Source organism: Lichenostomus cassidix, chromosome 3 (assembly GCF_008360975.1).
Source record: "Lichenostomus cassidix isolate B80296 chromosome 3, HeHo_3.0, whole genome shotgun sequence".
Taxonomy (NCBI): Eukaryota; Metazoa; Chordata; class Aves; order Passeriformes; family Meliphagidae; genus Lichenostomus; species Lichenostomus cassidix.
Window position 1 is genome coordinate 40,452,146 of NC_139483.1, and position 20,398 is coordinate 40,472,543.

At 42.5% G+C, this 20,398-nt stretch overlaps 2 protein-coding genes across 3 annotated transcripts; one reads left to right on the top strand and one right to left on the bottom strand.

The window, feature by feature from the left end:
• Nucleotides 1-1,431: 1,431 nt before the first annotated feature.
• On the bottom strand, nt 1,432-8,292 carry PSMB1 (proteasome 20S subunit beta 1). The gene is made up of 6 exons (XM_085055433.1): nt 8,125-8,292; nt 6,814-6,921; nt 5,303-5,384; nt 4,732-4,861; nt 3,096-3,202; nt 1,432-1,708 (listed from the first exon to the last, which is right to left on the bottom strand). Exons 1-6 carry the CDS (start codon nt 8,226-8,228, stop codon nt 1,523-1,525), a joined length of 717 nt encoding a protein of 238 aa, XP_084911559.1. The 5' UTR covers nt 8,229-8,292; the 3' UTR covers nt 1,432-1,522.
• Nucleotides 8,293-10,153: 1,861 nt separating this feature from the next.
• TBP (TATA-box binding protein) lies at nt 10,154-19,890 on the top strand. Of its 2 annotated transcripts, none has more exons than XM_085055431.1 (8): nt 10,154-10,254; nt 11,886-12,127; nt 12,773-13,104; nt 14,152-14,239; nt 16,204-16,295; nt 17,447-17,614; nt 17,904-17,998; nt 19,184-19,890. In XM_085055431.1, exons 2-8 carry the CDS (start codon nt 12,074-12,076, stop codon nt 19,261-19,263), a joined length of 909 nt encoding a protein of 302 aa, XP_084911557.1. In that variant the 5' UTR covers nt 10,154-10,254; nt 11,886-12,073; the 3' UTR covers nt 19,264-19,890. The 2 variants fall into 2 exon arrangements, with proteins under 2 accessions (XP_084911557.1, XP_084911558.1); XM_085055432.1 differs by lacking the exon at nt 10,154-10,254 and adding an exon at nt 10,318-10,338.
• The last annotated feature ends 508 nt before the right edge of the window (nt 19,891-20,398 follow it).

A 20,398-nucleotide genomic window follows, 5' to 3' on the forward strand; every position in this document is an offset into this window, starting at 1 on the left:
TAATTTTACAGAAGTAACAGAGCATGTATTTAATTTAGTATTGCTGATTTGTACTTCATAGGCACAGGACTTTCTGTTCTTAGAATTATTGCATTGTGTGCTGTTTGCTCAGTAGAGACAGCATACAGCTAAAGACATTTACAAAATCAATCTTGTCCATCTAAGATGACTTCTTCAAATAATATTAAACATCCCTTTAAGTTACCTGAAAACATCTGGAAATTTTGCTTGGGTGACCAAGTGACTCCAGCCCCAGTGTTACTCAGACTGAGATGCTGCATGCTTTTCTTATTGCCCAACTACCCAGGAATGAGCTCTTCCCTCCTTACTCAGCCCAACACTGGCACCCAGTGGTCAAAAATCTTCACAAACTCTTTGGAAAACTTGGTGCATTTCCTGAACACAGCTAGAGTCCGTTTAAATGCACTAGCTGTTCGATTATTGAGGTTCAAAATGCTACCCACTATCTCAACTCTTTAGGAAGCCTGAGACTACCATCAATGGTGAAGACCAGCCAGAGCTAGGAATAATGCACAGCACCCAAAACACCTCACTGAAATCAGCCAGTCACATCCAAACAGGAGACAACGTTACCCGTGGGTGAAGCACGTCAGCAAAACTGTTCTTTTAAGGAACAAGTATGTCACCTCAAGAAATGAGATACAAAATACATCCTTTTTTAAATAGCTACAGATTGCAAAAGACCTCCCAGGCAAGAGAAAATCATCCTGCCCTTGATGATGCAGCTCTGTATTTCTAAGGGTCCTAGTACTGAAGCCAATTTCCTGAAGTGTGATACAGCACATCACACAAACTACAATTTCCCAAGAATCAATAGCACTAGTAGGGTTAACAAAGGCCTCAGGCATTAAAAGGCATTCAGGAATCTCCATTCTAAGTAATGTTCCATCAGTAGCCAGAAGGGGACGATGCTTCAGATTCTGGGCATTAACCAAACAGAAACATGTAGAGCTGAACCCAGATGCAGAGTTCAGGATTAAACTCTGAAAGACCCCATTTAACATTCTTCCCTCTAACACAGTGATACTGGTTTCAGATGACCCATGCAGCCTTTGCAAATAAGTACACAGAAGTCAAATGTCAAGACAGCATGTCAGAGAAATAAATGAGAAGATAGGAAAAGAAAGATATGAATGGACAAAGAAGGAAGCACGAAGAGAACAAATTATTTTCTCACTAAATCAAGACTGAACTGAAAGAATTATCAGAACAGTCTGTGAATCTAAATTTTAGTAAGTTTAAACTCCCCCATATTGCAGCATGAGGGATTGTGAGAGGGGATTAAACTTGCATTAGAATTAGATTGATCAATAGACTAAGATTTCGCTGCTTCCTTACCATGAATTGCTCTGGTTCCTAAAAAACATTACCATTTCTAACAAAGGCAAAAAATACTCAGCATCACAGTAGTTGAACTTCTTAAAAACATTTAATAAGACAAGTGTCTTCATAACACAGGTAAATCATACATCAGAGATTACTTGCTGATACATGAACTGAATTAGTCTTTTCGTAAGGGGACAGTTTGCTCTTTAATTCCATCTTTTGTGATAATGCAAATCCTAAGTGCATCCCCAGTGTACACATCTCTCTCAGCAGCAGAAATGAAGACATCCTTAACAAGCTGCAAAGCCTTTTCCAGGGTCAGAGGTACATGTTCCACATTCTGCATGTTCTTAAAGCCAATCTAAGAAAAGATGAAAATGCATTTTATCCGTCTAGCATGAAAACTGTTTCAGTCTCTGCACTAGAATGAACAGATTTAGTAGAATTAAAAAGAAGAAATTACTCGTCTGTTTAAAAAAACCCAAAGCTGAAAAAGTATTCCTCCACACAGTTTACAGTTGAGAGCTTTGCCAATACCAATACTCTTAGAAAGACAACTAGAAGCAGATCCAATATGCAGCCAGCACAGTTCCTCCTGCTCATTCAGGATACATGAAATCACAATGAACATTCAGATCTGGACAGATCTAATTCTTCACTAACTTCTCACTGGGCTGGCAGTATCAGAACTGCACACAAGCTTTTTTTCTCTGGTCACTTGTAGTTAGGAACATTTCTTAAAAGCAACTATTTCTCAAGATATCTAAACTTCAAAAATAAGTCTATACTGGAGCACATCTGGTCCTACTAAATAGCATAAGTTAGCTCATAAATGTAATTGTCCATTTAAGCATCAGAACAGGTAAAGGATAAGAGTCACATGTTTTGCCTGAAACCCATAAGCAATAAAAAATTACTTATGACAACCTGGTTTTTGTAGAAGGTATTTCCTTTAGTTAATAAAGTTTAAAAAAAAAAAAAAAAAGGAAAGATTCTATTCCTTTCTCATCTGGTAAGAGTCAAGAATGCTTACTACTTTTGTAACCACAGAAGTTGTGTTGACATCAGGTGTTGACATCAATAAATACCAACACCAATGTCAAAAAGTAAAATGAGTAAAACATGCTTGGTATTTCTCCCATTCAATCATTAACAGCTTCAACTAGATATAAAAATATTCTTCAAGTATTTTAGACATATTTAACTGAGTAAGTTTCCAGCAGTTTTATACAAGAACATTCTTATTGGAAAATGGTCTCTGCATTGTACAAAACTGAAGACTTAAACAAAGGTATGGTAAATGATAAAATGTACGTATTAATTTTATCTTCTTAATTGGGTATTGTTTCATGCTAAGTAGCAGGCATATTTATGTTATCAGCTAAGAAAAAAAACCCAAAACCCAGAAAAAATAACCCCCAACTTGTGTGAGAAACACAGAGCCCCAATCAAAACATTTCTGTCTTTTAAACAGGCACTGCACTATCAATAACGTATTAAAAACCTGAATACATCCCAAAGCAAAACTGTGATTTCTTCTGAGAAAGTAAAGCCACACAATTTACAAATGTATGGATTAACAGATCCTACCTGTAACAGATTTAAAACTTCTCTCAAAAGTAGTATTTCCCTAAAGGAAAGCTACATGAATTTGAACGTTACAAATGCTTACTGAGATATGGAAAAAAACAAAAACAAAAAAAACAAACAAACAAAAAAAACCCACAAAAGCCAACAAGCAATTTTACCTGGTTATCCAGCAAAGGCTGCAGCATGGCACTTGCTGATCCACCTGCTTTGAAAGAATCTCTCTCATAGGAGCCCACTGGATCAAAGCTATAAACTGCTCCCTTCCCTGAAAAAAATAAAGTAGCACGCAATCACCATTCAGAATAATGCTCAATACTGACAATTTTCAACCAAAACTAGCTCTCTGGATAAGCAGTGTCTGGGACACTGCAGATCCCTGCAAACCTTTGCCAAACAGCACAGAGTATGTTCAGATGATGCTTTGTACAGCTGGCTCACTATGGCTGCAGTCTGATACAACGTCCAAGGTTATTTTCTCTGTTTAAGCCACAAGTATGCTCCAACAGATGTTTTCTACTGTCCTTACCACAGAAAAAGTGCTGATGTAGAATAATCAAAGCAGAAAAATGTGCTAGAGTGTAGTGCTGCGCGAAGAGCCCTGGGGGTTCTAAGGCTAACACAAACAAGCACCTCAGACATCGTTCTTAGATGACACATTTCTTGAATTACCTCCAGAAAGCCTCTGCACTCCCAGAACCAGGGATGATGCTCTGGTCTCTTGCACACTTCCCCCTGAAGCCAGGCCAGGCTGTACAAAGTGTACTGGCTTGCACCAACATCAGAAATACAAATGCACTGTAGCTCTGAAGCATCAGGGTTTGATGAGGACATGCCAGTCAAAATGCAGGAGGTAGCCAAGCCCAGCCTTCCTGTTCAGAGAGGCTGTACCCCATTCAATAAACCGGCCAGTGCACTTGGCAGCACAGCATAGGAGCTGAACAGCCCTGATAAAGTCAGCCAAATCAAAAATCAATCTTGCCAGACCCAAATTCAGTCCATGCAAGCAAACCTGCACTCTGATTCTGATCAGCTGCTGCAGCACCCTTATAATCTGAGATTTACCATTATGCAGGGCAGACTGATCCCCTGCCAGATCCCACAAATCACTCACATGTCTTAGCAAGACTGAGAAAGCAATATAACTTAATGGTAAAAACAAACTGCAGGGAATGGATAAAATTATCCAAACAAGACCACCTCTGAGTTTCTTTTCAGAGCCAGAGAACACAGTATTTCAGCAATTCAACCAAATCACTGGACAGGAGCCCAGTAAGTCCTGGAAGGGCTGTACATTAAACTACAGCTTCTGTGTAGAAGTCCCAGTTTTCATTAGAGGTTAGTTAACATTTAAAAGTAACTGTAGAAACCTGTCTCAGGAGTAAATCTTTATATTTAATAACCTTTACCACACTCATAGGTCTGAGTAAAACATATACAATCTCCTTTAAAGATGCAATTAAGAAATCCAGCAAAACTGTTGCAAAATTTTCCAGTCTAAAGTATGAATTATTTCACTTTAGAGATTTTCTTTGTAATCGAATAATTGTAACATAGTTTTTAGACTTTCAGACCTTCAGAAATGAAAAATCAAGTTAATAACAAAAACTGGGAAACAAGTCAGATGCATAATATGTATTTGATCTGTGTAAGTACCATAATGCCTAAAGACAGGTGCTAGGAATAGGAACTTAAACTTTGTAATTCCATCAGTACACCTGAGACATAAAGGGACAGCTATCTACCCACAGAAATTCAGCCTCCCCTTTTTTTTTCTTTTTCTGTTTAAAGTCTTACCTTCTTCATCAAGTCCACCAATTATGTTGTAAACGTAGTAGGGAAAGAAACGTCGAGAATACAGGATTGTAGACAGCATTGCTGCAATAGCCCCAGTAGTCATGGTCTTGTTGTTGGAATGCTTGTACATCTGCCAGTGGTAGAGCACATCCAAGAAGAAAGTCAAACACTATAGTTGACATTCAATCAAAATTACATTTTCTGAAACCTCACTACAGAAGAATCTGATGCTAAGCAAAATAATTAACCAGCACGATTACTAAAAACATGCTGTCTAAAAGGCAAAGCCTTTTTACAAGTTGAAGATTAACATGTCTTTAAAGTTTTGTAATTAGTAGGTGTTGCCTCATTAACAATATCTCCTCCAGCTCTTCAATACTATAATTTTGTAATGTCACACCTAGTAAGAACACAGCACCAATCTTCCCTGCCAGATCTTTCACTAGCAAAAGTAATGATGCAAACACTTGAAAAAAACCAGCAGAAGTTATATTTAAAACATGTCATATTACTGGTCTCAAGTGCAATATTAAGAATCTAAGTTTCTAAACACAGTAAGATAGGTAGTTACCTTTAATCTGGCATCAATAATTTTAGTAAGGGTAAGGCAGTCCCCATGGAAACCAGTGCATCCAATGACCGTTTGTTCTGTTCTGAAACATGTAAAATTTTGTTGCAATTTTAGACTTAGCATGAACTACAGCAACTTCTTACACAGCAGGAAAACATCAAATGTATTTTCAGGCTTTCTAGTGCTGTCAAAAACAGTTGTCTAAAATGTAGTAACAGATCTGTGGTGTATGAAAGGCACCTGCAACCTATGTCTTGGAGAGGACTCATTAAACGCAGGACCATGCAGATAGCTTTCTTCAACCCACTTCTTTCTTCAACTGTCAGTAAGACCAACAAAAAGAAATTCTCCATTTCTTCAAGCACCCCTAACTCCAGCTATAGCAACTCAGTCTTGCTAGAAGATCTGTTTTACACTGAGGAGCCACAGATATTGTCCCTCAGTCTAATTTTTATTCCATTGGACCAGAGGGCTGCATTAAGCTTGTACAATGGTTATGTGACATTTATGGTGTTGGTGGCTTTGTGTCAGCACAACAGAAGTTATCTGACTGCAGATGCACTACAGAAGCTCAGCTCTCCACTCAGTTTCAAAATGTTTTATGAACACTAACCACAGGAACACACACTTGAAATTCTAATTCTAGGAAATAGAAAAGAGTCTAGAAACATTAACACACACAGACTAACCCAAAGCAGGCATTCAGAAAACATCTTAGAACAAAATCTTCTCTCAGACTGTGACTAGAATTACACAAAGTCATCATGTGCAGTTTGTATACTACACCAGAATAATCTCCATTTGGACAGTATCAGAGAGTCAAACATATAGTAACAAGTTTGCCACAAAAAATATAATTTATTCTGATCTCATGTCATCAACTTAGAAAAAGAAACAATAATCCACAAGAAAAAAAAGTTTATGTCGTTGACAACAGCCTACTAGGCAAGCACCTGCTACAGTCAAATGTAAATAACATGTAGCCATAAACCAAGGAGATGCTCCCTAGGTTTGTCAAACTAAGCATAAAATGAGCATAGAAAGTTCAATAATGGAACTACTGATAAGTTTACCACTCCTACAACAAACACCTCTCCAAAGTGCCAGGCAGTTAACTAGAGAGACACAGCACAACCAGCAGCAGTGGGCACATTTGTGTACCATCACTGGGTCTCCTGATAAAGCACAATTAGTTCTCATAGGATTAAGTTTTACTACAGTTAAGTTACAAAACCTTCTGATTATCCAGCCAAAAAAACCCACATTAAGCTTTGTATCATGCTAAAAATGTTCCATTCTCAGTCAACTTCAAGAGCATGAAACAAGAAATCTGGCTACGTTTACATCGTCACATCACATCTTGCATTACAGCAAGGGTCACCATGACTCCAAAATCTACTTTGTTACTTTACTTATTTTTCTAAGAATTCTGCTTTAAACAGAAGGCAGGTGACATGGTCAGCAATACAAAAGATTTTTCATCTTTTTAATCCTTGCAGCTCTGGACTTACAGCTTGTAGCATTTTGGACTGTCCCGGCAGTGAATTGCATAGCCTTCACTCAGACGCGTGTCAGAGGCAACGATACTGAAGTCTTCTCCAGCAATTGCCAGCACAGTCCTTAAAGAAGAGTATTGATATAATCATGATTTCTTAGGCAACACAGAAACAAACTAGATAGTACTTCTAGACCCAGAGTCAGGTTTTGTCAAGCACCTTAAACTCCTTGTTAGGTTTCCCACTATGCACATCTCTACTCAACAGCAAAGGAAGAAGACACTAGACACACTGAAGAAAATACATGCATGTGGCTCTCTACTTTGATTTAAACTGCATGAAAACTTGGTAAAACAGAGACTCTACACCAGGCAAGAACCAGACCCAACAGACCAGGCGTTTCAGATGCCTGATAATGATTCACCCTTCTAAAACAAGCAAAGTACTAAGCAACAATTACAATTAAATTACAATTAAATAGACATTACTTTTTAAATCTGGTGTTATTACATCCTAACAACTAGTTTTGTGACCACCACAGGTGTACTACCATTAAGTAACAAAGAGATGCCCTTTAAAAAGCAGTAGTCATCATAAAAAAAAACCTACCTGGCCAGATCACATCATCAGCTCAGGTGTGTAAAACATCACTTGCCTTTAATAGTTACAGCAAGATAGCATTCAATGCAGTTATGTGTTTACTAGCAACAGGATGAGGAGCTATGGCCATTAACTAAAACACAGTAAGTTCCTCCTCTGTGGAGGATGAGGGAAAATTTCTTTACACTGAGGGTGGCAAAGCACTGGAACAGGCTGCCCAGGGAGCTCCTGGAGTCTCCCTGTCTGGAGACATTCAAAACCCATCTGGACACCTTCCTGTGTCACCTGCTCGAGGTGACCCTACTTTGGCAGGGGGGTTGGACTGGATGATCTCGAGGTCCCTTCCAACCCCAAAAACTCTGTGATTCTGTAATAAGACCATTAGCTGGGTTTCCTAAGCCACTATAAAGAAACTACCCTGCGGGCAAAAGGTGCTTACTTTAAAACCAAAGTTTAGGGAGCCCGAGTGTTCCAAAAGCCACACGGACAGGCAAGAACACCCCGAAGGGCTGCAAGGGCTCAGGGCAAGGCCGAGCCCAGCTCCCCTGTGTGCAGCCGCTCCTTCCCTACAGAGAGGAGACCGGGAGGGGAGACAAACCCGCCCTGGGCACCGAAGGGAGGCAGGAGTAAGGCGAGGCAGCCCCAGCCCCAGCGCCGCTCTCCCCCGGGCCCCCTGCCCGGGCCGAGGATGCCCAGTCCCGCCCGCTCCCTGCCCGGGGCCCTCACCCTCCGTTGAAGGTGTATGGCGAGAAGCGGTAGCGCTGCACGGGCGCCTCCAGCCCGTAGCCCGACTCGGGCCGGGAGGGCCCGTATCCCGCGGTGGACAGCATCGCGCCGGCCCGACCGCTGCTGTCTCACGGCGAAATGGCGGCACCGGAGGCGGAAGCGGAGCTGCGCTGAGAGGGCAGCACCGCCTCCTCTCGGCTGCTCTGCCGGGCGGCGAGCGCCGTGCTCGGGCCGGAGGGTGGTGGCACCGCTATGGTGCCTTGGCCTCCGGGCGGCTCCGGCTCTTGTCCGTGCGCTGCCAAGCCCTGTCACCTGCGTGCCCGCTCCTGGAAACACGCAGACTGACCGGTAGCTGTGGTGAGGCCATCAAACACCCCTCGTGTTCAGGCGGGTGGGCAGCAGGGTGGCTCCCGCTCTGTAGGAGAGAGCGCCTTTGGAACCGCTGTGAAGAGCAAGGGTCGGGAATCAGCGAACGGCTGGGTTGCAAGGAACTCTAAGGATCATCTAGTCCCAAACCCCCTGTCACGGGCAGGGACACCTTTCACAAGACCAAGTTGTTCAGAGCTCCATCCAGCTTGGCCTTGAACACTTCCAGGGATGGGGCATCCACAATTTCCCTGGGCAACCTGTGCCAGTGCCACGCCACCCTCACAGCAAAGAACTTCCTCCTAATATCCAATCTAAACCTACCCTCTTTCAGTTTTAAGCAATTTCTCCTTGTCCTGTCACTACCTGCTCTTGTGAAAAGTCCCTCTCCACCTAAGGAGGTCACCCTGAAGCCTTCTCTTGTCCAGGCTGAATAATCAAAATCATCTCAGCCTTTCCTCATAAGAGAGGTGCTTCATCCCTCTAAGCATCTTGTTGGCCCTCCTCTGGACTCACTCCAACAGGCTCCGGTCTTTCTTGTGCTGAGAACCCCAGAGCTGGGCACAGTACTCCAGAGGGGATCTCACCAGGTCTTCGGAGGTGGGTCATGGGGTGGGGTGCCAGGCACCATGGCACGAGTGGAAACGAGCGGGAAGGGCTGTGATAAAAGCTTGAAGAGGTGCTAGGGGAGAAGGACGGGGGTGGTCAGTGAGATGAAGAGGACACGTGGTGCTCTGCTTGGGAAGCACAGCCACAGTGGTGGCTGCAGTCTCCATGGGCACTGTACACAGAGTGCAGTGACACCCTGCAGTGTGGAACTCTGTCCAGCTACAGCGTGAGGAACCACAGCCTCTGTGAGGGCTTGCTGCACTGCCAGGGATTCATAGGATCCGTCAGGCTGGAAGGGACCACAGGGCGTCATCTGGCCCAGCCTTTCTGTTCGAGCAGGGTCATCCTAGTGCACATGGCACCAGGATTGTGTCCAGATGGTTCTTGAACATCTTCAGTGAGGGAGACTCCACAACCTCTGGACAATCTGTTCCAGTGCTCAGTCACCTGTACAGTGAGAAGCTCTTTGTTGTATTCAGATGGCCCTTCCTGTGCATCAGTTTCTGCCAATTGCCTCTTGTCCTATTGCTAGGCACCACCGAGAAGAGCCTGGCTGAACGCTCCTCACACCCACCCCGTAGATATTAATGCACATTTATGAGGTCCCCTCGGGTGTTTCTTCTCAAAGCTGAACAGGCCCAGCTCCCTCAGCCTTTCCTCGTAAGGGGGATGCTCCAGTCCCTTAATCATCTCTGTAGCCCTCTGCTGGATCTGCTCCAGGAGCTCCATGTCTCTCTTGTACTGAGGAGCTGAGAACTGGGCACAGCACTCCAGATGTGGCCTCACCAGGGCTGAGCAGAGGGGCAGGATAGACCTGCTGGCAATGCTCTTCCTAATGCATCCCAGGATACCATTTGCCTTCTTGGCCACAAGGGCACTGCTGGCTCATGGACAGCCTGTTGCCCATCAGGACCGCCAGGTCCTTCTCCGCAGAGCTGCTTCCCAGCAGGCTGACCCCCAGCCCATCCTTGTGCAAGGGGCTACCCCTCTCGAGGTGCAGGACCCTGCGCCTGTCCTCGTTTAATTTCTGAGGGCGCTTCCCTCCGAAGGCTCTTGTCCCGGCGGCGGCGGGAAGTGACGCGCCGGTGGCGCGGGGGCGGGGCGCGGCCGGGCTCCGGCGGGCGCTGAGCGCGGCGGGAGCGGAGCGAGCGGCAGGTACCGAGCACTCGCCGCTCCCCCGCGGCCGCCGCTCGCCCCGCTGCCCGCGGACGGGCCGGCGCTGCCGGTGGGGCCGCGACGGTGCGGGGCAGGCCGGGCCTGGAGGGCGGGGACGGTGCGCGGGGCCGGGCTCGCTCCGCACCTCCGGGGCGGCCTGAGCCGCGGCGGGGGAAGCGGGGAGGGACTCCCTCGGCGGGGAGGCAGCGGCCGCCTTTCTCTCCCCCGCCGCGGCTCGGGGGCGAGCGGCGGCCGTGGCGCCGGCGGCGGGCTGGGCGCGGGCAGCGGCGGGACCCTGCGAGGGCGGGCGGGAGCGGGGCGGGGGCTGCGGCCGGTGTTGGATGGGGAGCGAGGGGGGCCGGGGGCGCGGAGGAGCAAGAGCCGCACGCCGAGCGCTGCCGTGTGGCTGGGGAGGGAGCCCGAAAGGGGCCTCGGGGGTGCGTCGGGGCCTCCTCCGGGCTCGTCTCCTACTTCTGGACTCTGTTCCCTCGGCCAAAACGTTGCCCGGCGTTAGTAGGAGATCCGAGCGAGCCGCGTTAAGTGGTTGCAGGAGGGACCTCTGCCTAGACGGTGCCCTAGCTGCAGGTTTTGGCATGCCTGCTATCCAGCCTTCTTACCAAACGGCTCGGCTGTCGAGGAGTTTACTTGATTTCTTCCAGGATAATGTATCCCTGTCTCCAGGTTGTAAAACCTGGGTGATCTGCTTTGGTGAGAGTAAAGATGTTAATGTGGTCATGGGGGAAAAAAAACCAGGCCTTTTTAGCTGCAGTGTAAATGTTAATGTAATTCTAAGCTCTCGTATCTTAAAAAAAAGAAAGAGGCTGAATGGGCTGTCTTCAGATTTTGAGGTGGCCTATCTCTGGCCTGAAAATGACCTTGAGTGTTTCTGGGCAATAGTTAAGAAACGTATAAATTAATGCGAAAGTATTTTATATCATTGGTATCATAACATTTAAATTCTCTGCTTGTGGTGTTTATTTCCATAAGACAACAACAGCGGTATAGTTAAAAAATAAAAGAAAATCATTGTACTTTTCATTTGTGTACTTGAAATTGTTTTTCACATATTTCTTTTTTCTCATGAAACACATGTCATTGCTGTTTGACATCTGTTAATGCTTTATTTTATGGAAATGGATGGAAGACGTTTTCCTAGCTCTGATTTGACCAGTGATGCCTTTCTCCTGGAAGAAAAAAATAATTTTTGAAAGCCCAAGCTTTAAAATGGCCAGGAAGAGACTTACAAGCAATGTGTCAGTAAGCTTGTCAGTTAATAGTCAGGGAATTAAATTCTAAAAAAAATCAGTGTTTTCCAGCTAAAGCACAGCTTGGAGTAGAATGAGCATTAACATCTTGAGTTGTTTGTGCAGGAGGGTTTGGTTAGACAGAGGCCTGCCCATGTGAGTCAGGTAACCTTCCAGGGACTTCAGCAGAATCATATTGCAAAGTTTCTATGGAGTGTGCTTGAAAAATGTTATTTTTATGGGTTGTGCATGTGTGTGTGCGTACGCGTGAATGTTCTTGTCTGTATTTGTACGTGGGTGTCTCTTATCTGAGTCAGCAGCTGATAGGTTTGCTTTTGGGTTTGTGTTTAGATATTATTCTCAAGATGTTACTTTTTTTCTTTCCAGGCTTTGGTTAGTGTTTTAGACTCCTAACATATTTCTCTGGAGCTGATGTTTTCCTAACACTTTCAGCTTGGCTTTAAAAGCTACTTTGCTGGAATGTTTTAAACGGTTAAGAACCCTCTAGGATTTGAGGTTTATTTAAATTAATTGGAGAAAGTACTTCTGGCCTCACCAAAGAAATAACTGGAATCATGGATCAGAACAACAGTTTGCCACCCTACGCTCAAGGCTTAGCCTCCCCTCAGGTAAAAACAAATTATTTAAGACGCAACTGTTATCTGAATTTCTTTCCTGAAAGTGTTTTCTGTTTCTTGCATGTAGCGTCACGATTTTTTGTTTGCAGATCTGAAAAATTCTGCTGGGTATCGAATACTACTAGTATAAAGCAGAATTTTAAAACCATTGATGTCTACATCCAGAAGTACAAGAAACATGTGGTCTCTTATACATGGGGTGTAAGAATATATGTGGGATTTCTTAACGGGGTTCCTCTAAGCTGAAACATGACTGACAAGTTGGAAAGATTAATTTAATTTTGGTGCTTGCACCCTCAGCTATGTACATAGGATTGTTGCTGGGCTATGAATGCATTTGGTACAGTGAGCACAGTCAGTGTTCAAACAATTTCAAGTTGAATTTTGGGTCAAAGTTGAGAAATGCTTGCAAAGTAGTGTGAGAAGCATGTCATGTCCCTAGAACCCCATGGGTAGTATTTTATTCTGTAGATGGCTGCATTTCCAAGGATTTTCTGTTTTTAATGATTTACTGATACATGTTTCGGGTTTGATATGAGCACATCAAATAGATCTAAGACTCCTGAAAACTTTGTCTTTTAAAAACAAAATGGAGTCAACATGATTTGTGGTTCTGTGTCATATTTTCTTCTGTAGGGTGCAATGACTCCAGGAATCCCAATCTTTAGCCCGATGATGCCCTATGGCACAGGACTGACACCGCAGCCTGTCCAGAGCACCAACAGTCTGTCCATATTGGAGGAACAGCAGAGGCAGCAGCAGCAGCAGCAAGCAGCACAGCAATCCACGTCACAGCAAGCGACACAGGGAACATCTGGTCAAACCCCTCAGCTCTTCCATTCACAGACTCTTACCACAGCCCCTTTACCAGGAACCACACCTCTGTACCCCTCTCCAATGACTCCCATGACTCCAATAACTCCTGCAACACCGGCATCAGAGAGCTCTGGCATAGTGCCACAACTACAGTGAGTGCCCCATGTGTTAGTGCATCATGTCCTTTCTCAGACAGCCCTTAAAAGACTTAGGACCAAAGTCATATCATCATGCATTTTGGTGGGAAGGGAGGTCCTGAGACAACAATATGAATAATTTTTGCTTTTATTTTTAGCTGAGCTTCATTACTAAACCACTTAGTAATATAAACAGTGTCTTAGTGATTTGTCAACGGTACATCTTTGGAGCATACCAGTGGAGGGTTATATATGTCTTCATTTAACACCATTGCAACTTTTAACTCCTTGCACTTTAGGAGTTCATGATGTTCCCTTTTCTAGTGCATGGCTAACACTGAATTTGTGAGAAGGGGAAAAAACCCTAGAGCTAGTTCTAAGTTTAGGTATGGAAGTATTTTCAGTGAACTTCGGTTTTAAAGAGACTTTTTCAGAAATTTACAGAAGGGGCAAAGAGAAATGGTTGATAACATTAATTGAAAGAGTAGTTTCTCATATTTATTTTTATTTTCCTTCATTGAAGACCTTTAAATTTCAGGGTTTTCCCAGAAAACAATTTTTTTTAATCTAAGAACTTCTTTTAAACTTTCTGGAGACCTGCTATCCTACCTCTTGGCAATGGATTTACCTCCTGGGTAATTTCCACTTAATTCTGCACCTTCCTCCTTGAAGGGTGTAGCAAGGAAAATTTCAGATGGTACTACCTCATTTTATCATGTTCCCAGCAGGTTCCCTGATTATGGTTGATGATGCTGATGGGCTCTCAGCATCAATAATTTTTCCTGCCTAACTGAAATAGAGATTCTTCTCATGGGACACTTTCCGTAATAGCTGGCAGATATGGAGGAATCAGCAATCATGCCTTAGGAGCCACTGCCCTACAAAAGGAGGTTCCTGAGCCAAAACATTGGTCAGTGCTCCTGTTAGTAGGAAACATACCATTCAAACTTGCTTGTTGAAACAAAATAATAAAAAAATAGAATTGATTAAGCTTTGTTAAAAATGAGGAAGACACATTAATTTGTTATTTCTTTTTAATGTATTTCTCCGATCTCTCTTTAGGAATATTGTGTCGACAGTGAATCTTGGTTGCAAACTTGACCTAAAAACTATTGCGCTTCGTGCCCGAAATGCTGAATATAATCCCAAGGTAAGAGAAATGTATTAGAGTTCATCCTATAACAGATACATCAAATACACAGGTTGTGGCTGCAGGCTGCTGCAATGGACTGGACAACCTACCTGCTGTATATGCAGTTTTATACTATAGTTAAAAGGGAAATCGTAATAAACTTCGAACATTCAAATGGGTAAAAAGCATTTTTATGCTGAGGTAGCTGTGACACACACCAGGTTGTAAGCTATTAGATTTAGAAAGAGCCTAACCAACAGTGTAGTACACTGGCCAGGCTTTTTGTGGTAGAGCTGGCCTCTGCTGCTGTTCATATGGGTATGTTTGTTTGTAGTGCTCAGACAGCTCTTTTTGTATATCACTGTGAAATGTCTGATGATGAAATCTTGTTCCCTATCTCCCAACAAGGAGAAAGGAAAGAAGAATTCAAGTCCTGGGCTCCTGCCAGAGCAGTGGTTTCCTCCACCTAGCTGCTCCTCTGGAATTCTTATGGTTGCAGTACAGTCTCGCTTCCCGTCTGTTCCCTCTGTTCTCCCCCCATACGTCTGCCATCTCATTGCTTCTGATGGCTAAGTTTGAAAAATTAAATTGAAAGAAAAATTAAATTGATTTTTTTGCATATTGACTTCAAAGTTGCCTGCTCCTTCTAAATAGTAGTGGGATTCTAAATAAGTGGCTTTTTTTTTGCTTGGTAAATTTGAACACCACCAAAGGACCTGGAGCATTAAATCAAGAAAATTATGTTGCTTCATGTTTCTTTTGGGTGGCTCCTCTTGAAAATGTTATCTTTGCAATCACAATAGCTGGACAGTAATAAAAGTTTAGATGTTGTGTAGTTGAATTGGCTTGTCTTGGGAAGGCTTCAGTTTTCCTGGGGTATGTGTGTTTTCTTTGTTTTAGCATTTTGGGATTTAGCACAAAGGGATTTTGCTGCAGTTGACCTGAACTCTGCACTCAAAGGTTAAAGCACACATGCAGGCATATATGATAAATAACTGCTACTGTAAGTTTATAGCAGTGATGCTGTTACATAATGGTGAGTAAGATATTAGTGCAGCAAAAATTTGAGCATGCCTTGTCAACTCCTAAGGTAGGGGTAGGTGGCTGTGTCAAACTTGGAGTCTAGAATAATCAATATGAAACACTGTTTTCCATGGCAGAGGGAAAGGAGGGTTATGTAATACACTCCTGACGTTTACTCAGTACATTCATCTATCAAAGAAAGATGGTGCTTGGCTGTATTATTTAAGACATATTTTGACAAATGTGTTGTTGGATAACCCACGCTACCGCCTTGGTTATGTCAGCAGAACAATTCATGGGACTGTTTGGTGAGCTGTTAGAAGTTAAATATAACAAACAGGGGTTTTTGTGTGTGTGTATACCCACATCAGTTTCCAGTTTTTCTTGCTTCAAGGAATTTAGGAATATTTGGGAATGCTTGCTTAGAATAAAAAGCTAGAGCCAATTGGGCTGCTGTGTCCTATTGTGGTAGCTGAGGTGACTTCTGTTTACACAGGACTTTGATCTCCGGCAGTTCTGTTTGCTGGTATTGTAACACTATCCAATTTTTTAAGATGCAGAAACAAAATAGATCGTAAAATCTTTGCAGCTAATCTTCCATCCTACTTAGATAAAATTTCAACACATATGGAGGAATTTTTTTAAATTTATTTTTTAAATTGTTTTTATTGCTCTGATGCAAATATTAGCATTATTTATGTGTTGCATATATAGTAATAAGAGATAAACAGGAGCACAACAGTAAATATCCTTCCTGCCTGGCTCTGCCTCGCAGTGTGTGTGTTTGAAGGTACTTACAGTTTAAGCATTTCAAGTAAACTTTGAGTGATCTGTAAGTGTGATTGACCTTAGCTTTTCTTTGCACAACAGAGTAACTTGCTACTTAGATGATGTAGATTTGGTTTTAATGTAATGATGACAGCAATATATCACTAACAGTCTCAATGCTCACACTTCAGCGTTTTGCTGCTGTTATTATGAGAATAAGAGAACCACGTACTACTGCACTGATATTCAGCTCTGGAAAAATGGTGTGCACAGGAGCAAAAAGGTATGTTTAGGTACTACAAGCAAACTAATTCAGGCTGTCTTTTCTTGTGTACCGTGATGCTTGTTTATATATACATATCCATCAAAGTTGTACAGGTACAACTAATCTTGCTTCACAGTTACTTCAAAGTATACACATTTCTACACAAAATGCCTGTTTATGATTGAAGGGACTTCCTAACTTATGGGGAAATGGTAGTTCAATTTGTGAAGCACTTTCATTCAGTCTGATGAACTGGTTTGCAGAGGTGTTTATATTCAAGTTTTTGGCTTTGCAGTTATCTGCTTTTTCTAATAATTAAAAAAAATTCAGCAACTATGCATTGGAACTGCTTCAAGTGTAAGGATGGTGACAGGAGGATTTTATATTTGAATAGCTTCATTCATCACAGAACAAGAGCTCCAAGTCTCTGGTCCCTGTAGTCTGATCTGTTCTTAACATCACCACTGAAGCACAAGAATTGAAAACTAAATATAAGCTTAACTCTGGTGGACAGGGGAGAAATTCTGCTCTGAAGAAGTCTGCTAGGAAACCAGAAGGAATAAACTAATGAGCAGAGATTAATGAATAGATCTGTACAGGGAAACACTTTCTCTGCCTGGTGACGCTTGAAATTCAAGTTGTCTTACTCTGCATCAGGAGCAAACAGATCCTGAGCTGTTTACAAACCTGAGGCAAACTGACTTCTGCAACAGTGTGTGAGGCTGTGCAGTTGTGTTAAACCCATGTTTGTATGCCTGGGCTGAATCAAGCAGAAGATTTTGGCAGTTGACAGATTTTTATAGAAATACAGAAGTTTTCTAGCAGTAGTAGTTCAAGGTTGTTCTATAGTGAAAACTTAAGTAACAGTTTTTATGTTCCTTTAGAGGGACTCTGGTCAATATTTTAGAAGTGTAAAAGGTACAGATTTATTATTTACTGTTTTGTGTCTCATGAAGAGTGAATGCAACACTAATGTGTCTGGGAGCCTATTACCTAAATTAGCATGAAAACCAGTGCTAGCTTTTAATTTTGGATGTAAAAATGTTGCATGTGAACTCTCTTGTCCCTCCACACAGACTTTTTTTCCCCATTTAGTTACTTGTGGTTTCATGTTGCTTGAAGTAATACTTAACTGAGGCAGTAATATGGATATCCTTTTCTCACTTCAGTGAGGAGCAATCCAGACTGGCAGCAAGGAAGTATGCAAGAGTTGTTCAGAAACTGGGTTTTCCTGCAAAATTTTTGGATTTTAAAATTCAGAACATGGTGGGCAGCTGTGATGTGAAATTTCCCATCAGACTGGAAGGATTGGTACTCACACACCAGCAGTTCAGCAGGTAGAAAAAGGCTTGCATTTATGTTTCATTCTTGTTGCATACTATTTTAGAGAGTGACATCTGTTTAGATTATTCCCTTGCACCACGGGGAAACCTGCATCTTTGTTCCCATCTCTGCGCTGCCTCAGGTGTAACTGAGGCTGCCCAATGTGAACCCATCAAAATGATCTGTCTTGCTACCCTCTCCAAGTTTCAGGGAAGCCTACATCTGCCCTGCCCAGTCCTGTAGAAGATAGAGTGAAACATGGCAGCAAGCACATTTAAACACTCTCACTCTCTTCTCTTACAGCTACGAGCCGGAATTGTTTCCTGGCTTAATCTACAGAATGATTAAGCCAAGAATTGTTCTGCTTATTTTTGTTTCTGGAAAAGTGGTTTTAACTGGTAAGTGAAAACTGTGTCTTTACTCCCAAGAGGTAAGCTTAATACTGTTATAGAGAACACATAGGGATATATAAACTGCCAGGTATTTGTCCTTCAGAGATGACAGTACTGAGAAAGAAGAGTTAATAGAGTATTCCATGGATGGTGATGTTAAGGAAACTTCCCTGTCCAGCCATCCAGCAGCCACTCAGGTGGTCAGAGCTGCACCAGCTGCAGTAGGACCAAAACTGGTTGGCAGTGGGCAGTGCCAGCAAGCCGACAGGTGCCCTGCTTGACTCCCTACACACTCCACACTCACACAGTCAGATCAGGCTTTCTTAAGGCTCAGAACCAGGCTTTGTAATGCAAAGAGTCAGCAGTTCAGGCCTCTTGCCTGGGAGTCCTTCACCCAGAGCTCAGTCTGCAGCTCAGCACTGCCACTATGCAGAGAGCTACATGCACTATACTCTTTAACAGATGAGAATGCACAAAGCAACAGCACATTTGGCTAGATCGTGAACCCTAGTCAGGGATGCAGGTGCCCAAAAAAGCTGTAAGAATGAAATCTTACAGCTGAAAGACTGGGCTGAGTATGTGTGACTGAGCTAGCTGTTCTTTGGCAGCTTGGCTGCAGGCTGGTCCCATTCTCAATGATACAGCAGCCAAGAAGGGGAGATACTTGAGCTCTAGGACCTCCTCAACTTTGGGTGCTCCACCTATTCCCTTCCATTTCCTCTCATGCTGGGTCTTACTATGGAGAAAAAGTCCCACAAGACCTGCAGACAAAAGAACGATCGTGTCTCTGCAGTTTGGGGAAATGCAGTCCTCTGCAGTGGTCTGCATTGCCAGACCTTCCTCCCCACAATATTCACACTCTCAAAAATGCTCCACCCATTAGGCCTTTCTACACAAACATTCTACAGGGCTGTGCTTTGTTGTTGGGTCTCCTGTGGAAATTATGTGTAGGAAGATTCCATTTGCAACATAGCATCATCACAGAGATGCTAATGAAAGCTTTAGCAGTTGTCAGATTAAACAGAGAAGGCTGGTAATGTAAGCTCTCTATGAAATGTGTTAAAAAAAGATTGTAAAAAGAGAGATTTATGGATACGCATAGGTTTTATATAGAATTGCGTTCAAATACACATTCTGAAAGCTAAAATTGGTGAAAGGTACAAACTAATTTAATTCCTTCTCTTTTTCCAGGTGCTAAAGTACGAGCAGAAATCTATGAAGCATTTGAAAACATCTATCCTATTTTAAAGGGATTCAGAAAGACAACGTAACAGTTTCTACACGTTTCAGAGAAATCAGGGGTATATTTTAAAAGGTATTGTGTATGGCACAGCAGTAACAAGAAATGGACTTCCAGTGCAACTGCAACACCAGGACTTGGACTATTTCCCAGTTAGTGCCTACTTCCCTGATGCTCAAGGGGAACTGTATTCTTGAATATGTCTGCTGAGTTACTGTGAGTTGCTTTACTGGACTGTTCCTGCAGCAGTCCCTCCAACTTTTATTTATATACTAGCTTTTAAATAGTTTTAATGCCAGTTCTATTAATATAAAGTCTGTAAGTTGGTTTAAAGACAAATGCAACTGTGTCACTCAGTGTATAAACCACTTAAATTGCCATGTATATATGTTTTAAGTTCCTTCCATAAGACCATGGTTTTTATAATTTTCAGAACTTTAGCTTTTAAATTTTTTCAAATTTAAATTTCTTTGGTGCCAGACACATTCCCTCTTTCCAGTATTAAGCAAGATAGAATAAATTTATTAATTAAAATGGCTCACTGTACATATATATATAATATATACCTTTCTTCTCTTTCCTTCTTCAACTCCACATGTACAATAAACCCTGTTTATACAACTATGGGAACTGTCTTAATAAATTTTAAAATTACCCAGCTGGTAGAATGAGATACATTGAATTTTTTTAATTTAATCGATTTTTTAATAGCAGACGCACTACTCTAAGTGACTTGTCGTTTTGGGAGAATCTTAACAATGCTCTGTCTTGCTTACCAGCAGTCATATCCTTGGCAATGACGACTTTGAATATTTCCAATATGTTAAAGCAAAAGAGATGACTGGTTAAAGAAGCTTCTGTTTGAGTATGTGTTGCCTTATATTCAACAAATGGGATTTAAGCAAGTCTTAAATGGCTACACTTGACTGAATTGAAACAAAAAATCTCTGCTTAGCTTCTAGAATTTCTTTAAATTACTACTTTTGTATTTTACCAGCTGTGACAGCCTCACTATATTAGTGTTCCTGTAAAATGTCAAAGCCCTTCCGACTGGAGTCAGTATGTACAGAATCTTCCATCTGAACCATGCTTGAAGCCTAACGGGCTGAGAACTGAAAATAAACTTTTCTTCAGTAAATTTCCAGTAATAGTAACCTCTCTATGAC

Bases quoted from the DNA above. Each gene is read 5' to 3' on its own strand.
- PSMB1 (XM_085055433.1), bottom strand. From the start codon at position 8,228: ATGCTGTCCACCGCGGGATACGGGCCCTCCCGGCCCGAGTCGGGCTAC. The intron at 6,922-8,124 runs GTGAGGGCCCCG...CTCTTCTTTAAG, and splicing joins CCATACACCTTCAACGGAGG to GACTGTGCTGGCAATTGCTG. The intron at 3,203-4,731 runs GTAAGACTTTAA...TATTTTTTTCAG, and splicing joins TGGTGGACTTGATGAAGAAG to GGAAGGGAGCAGTTTATAGC.
- TBP (XM_085055431.1), top strand. From the start codon at position 12,074: ATGGATCAGAACAACAGTTTGCCACCCTACGCTCAAGGCTTAGCCTCC. The intron at 16,296-17,446 runs GTATGTTTAGGT...TTCTCACTTCAG, and splicing joins GTGTGCACAGGAGCAAAAAG to TGAGGAGCAATCCAGACTGG. The intron at 17,615-17,903 runs GTAGAAAAAGGC...CTTCTCTTACAG, and splicing joins ACACACCAGCAGTTCAGCAG to CTACGAGCCGGAATTGTTTC.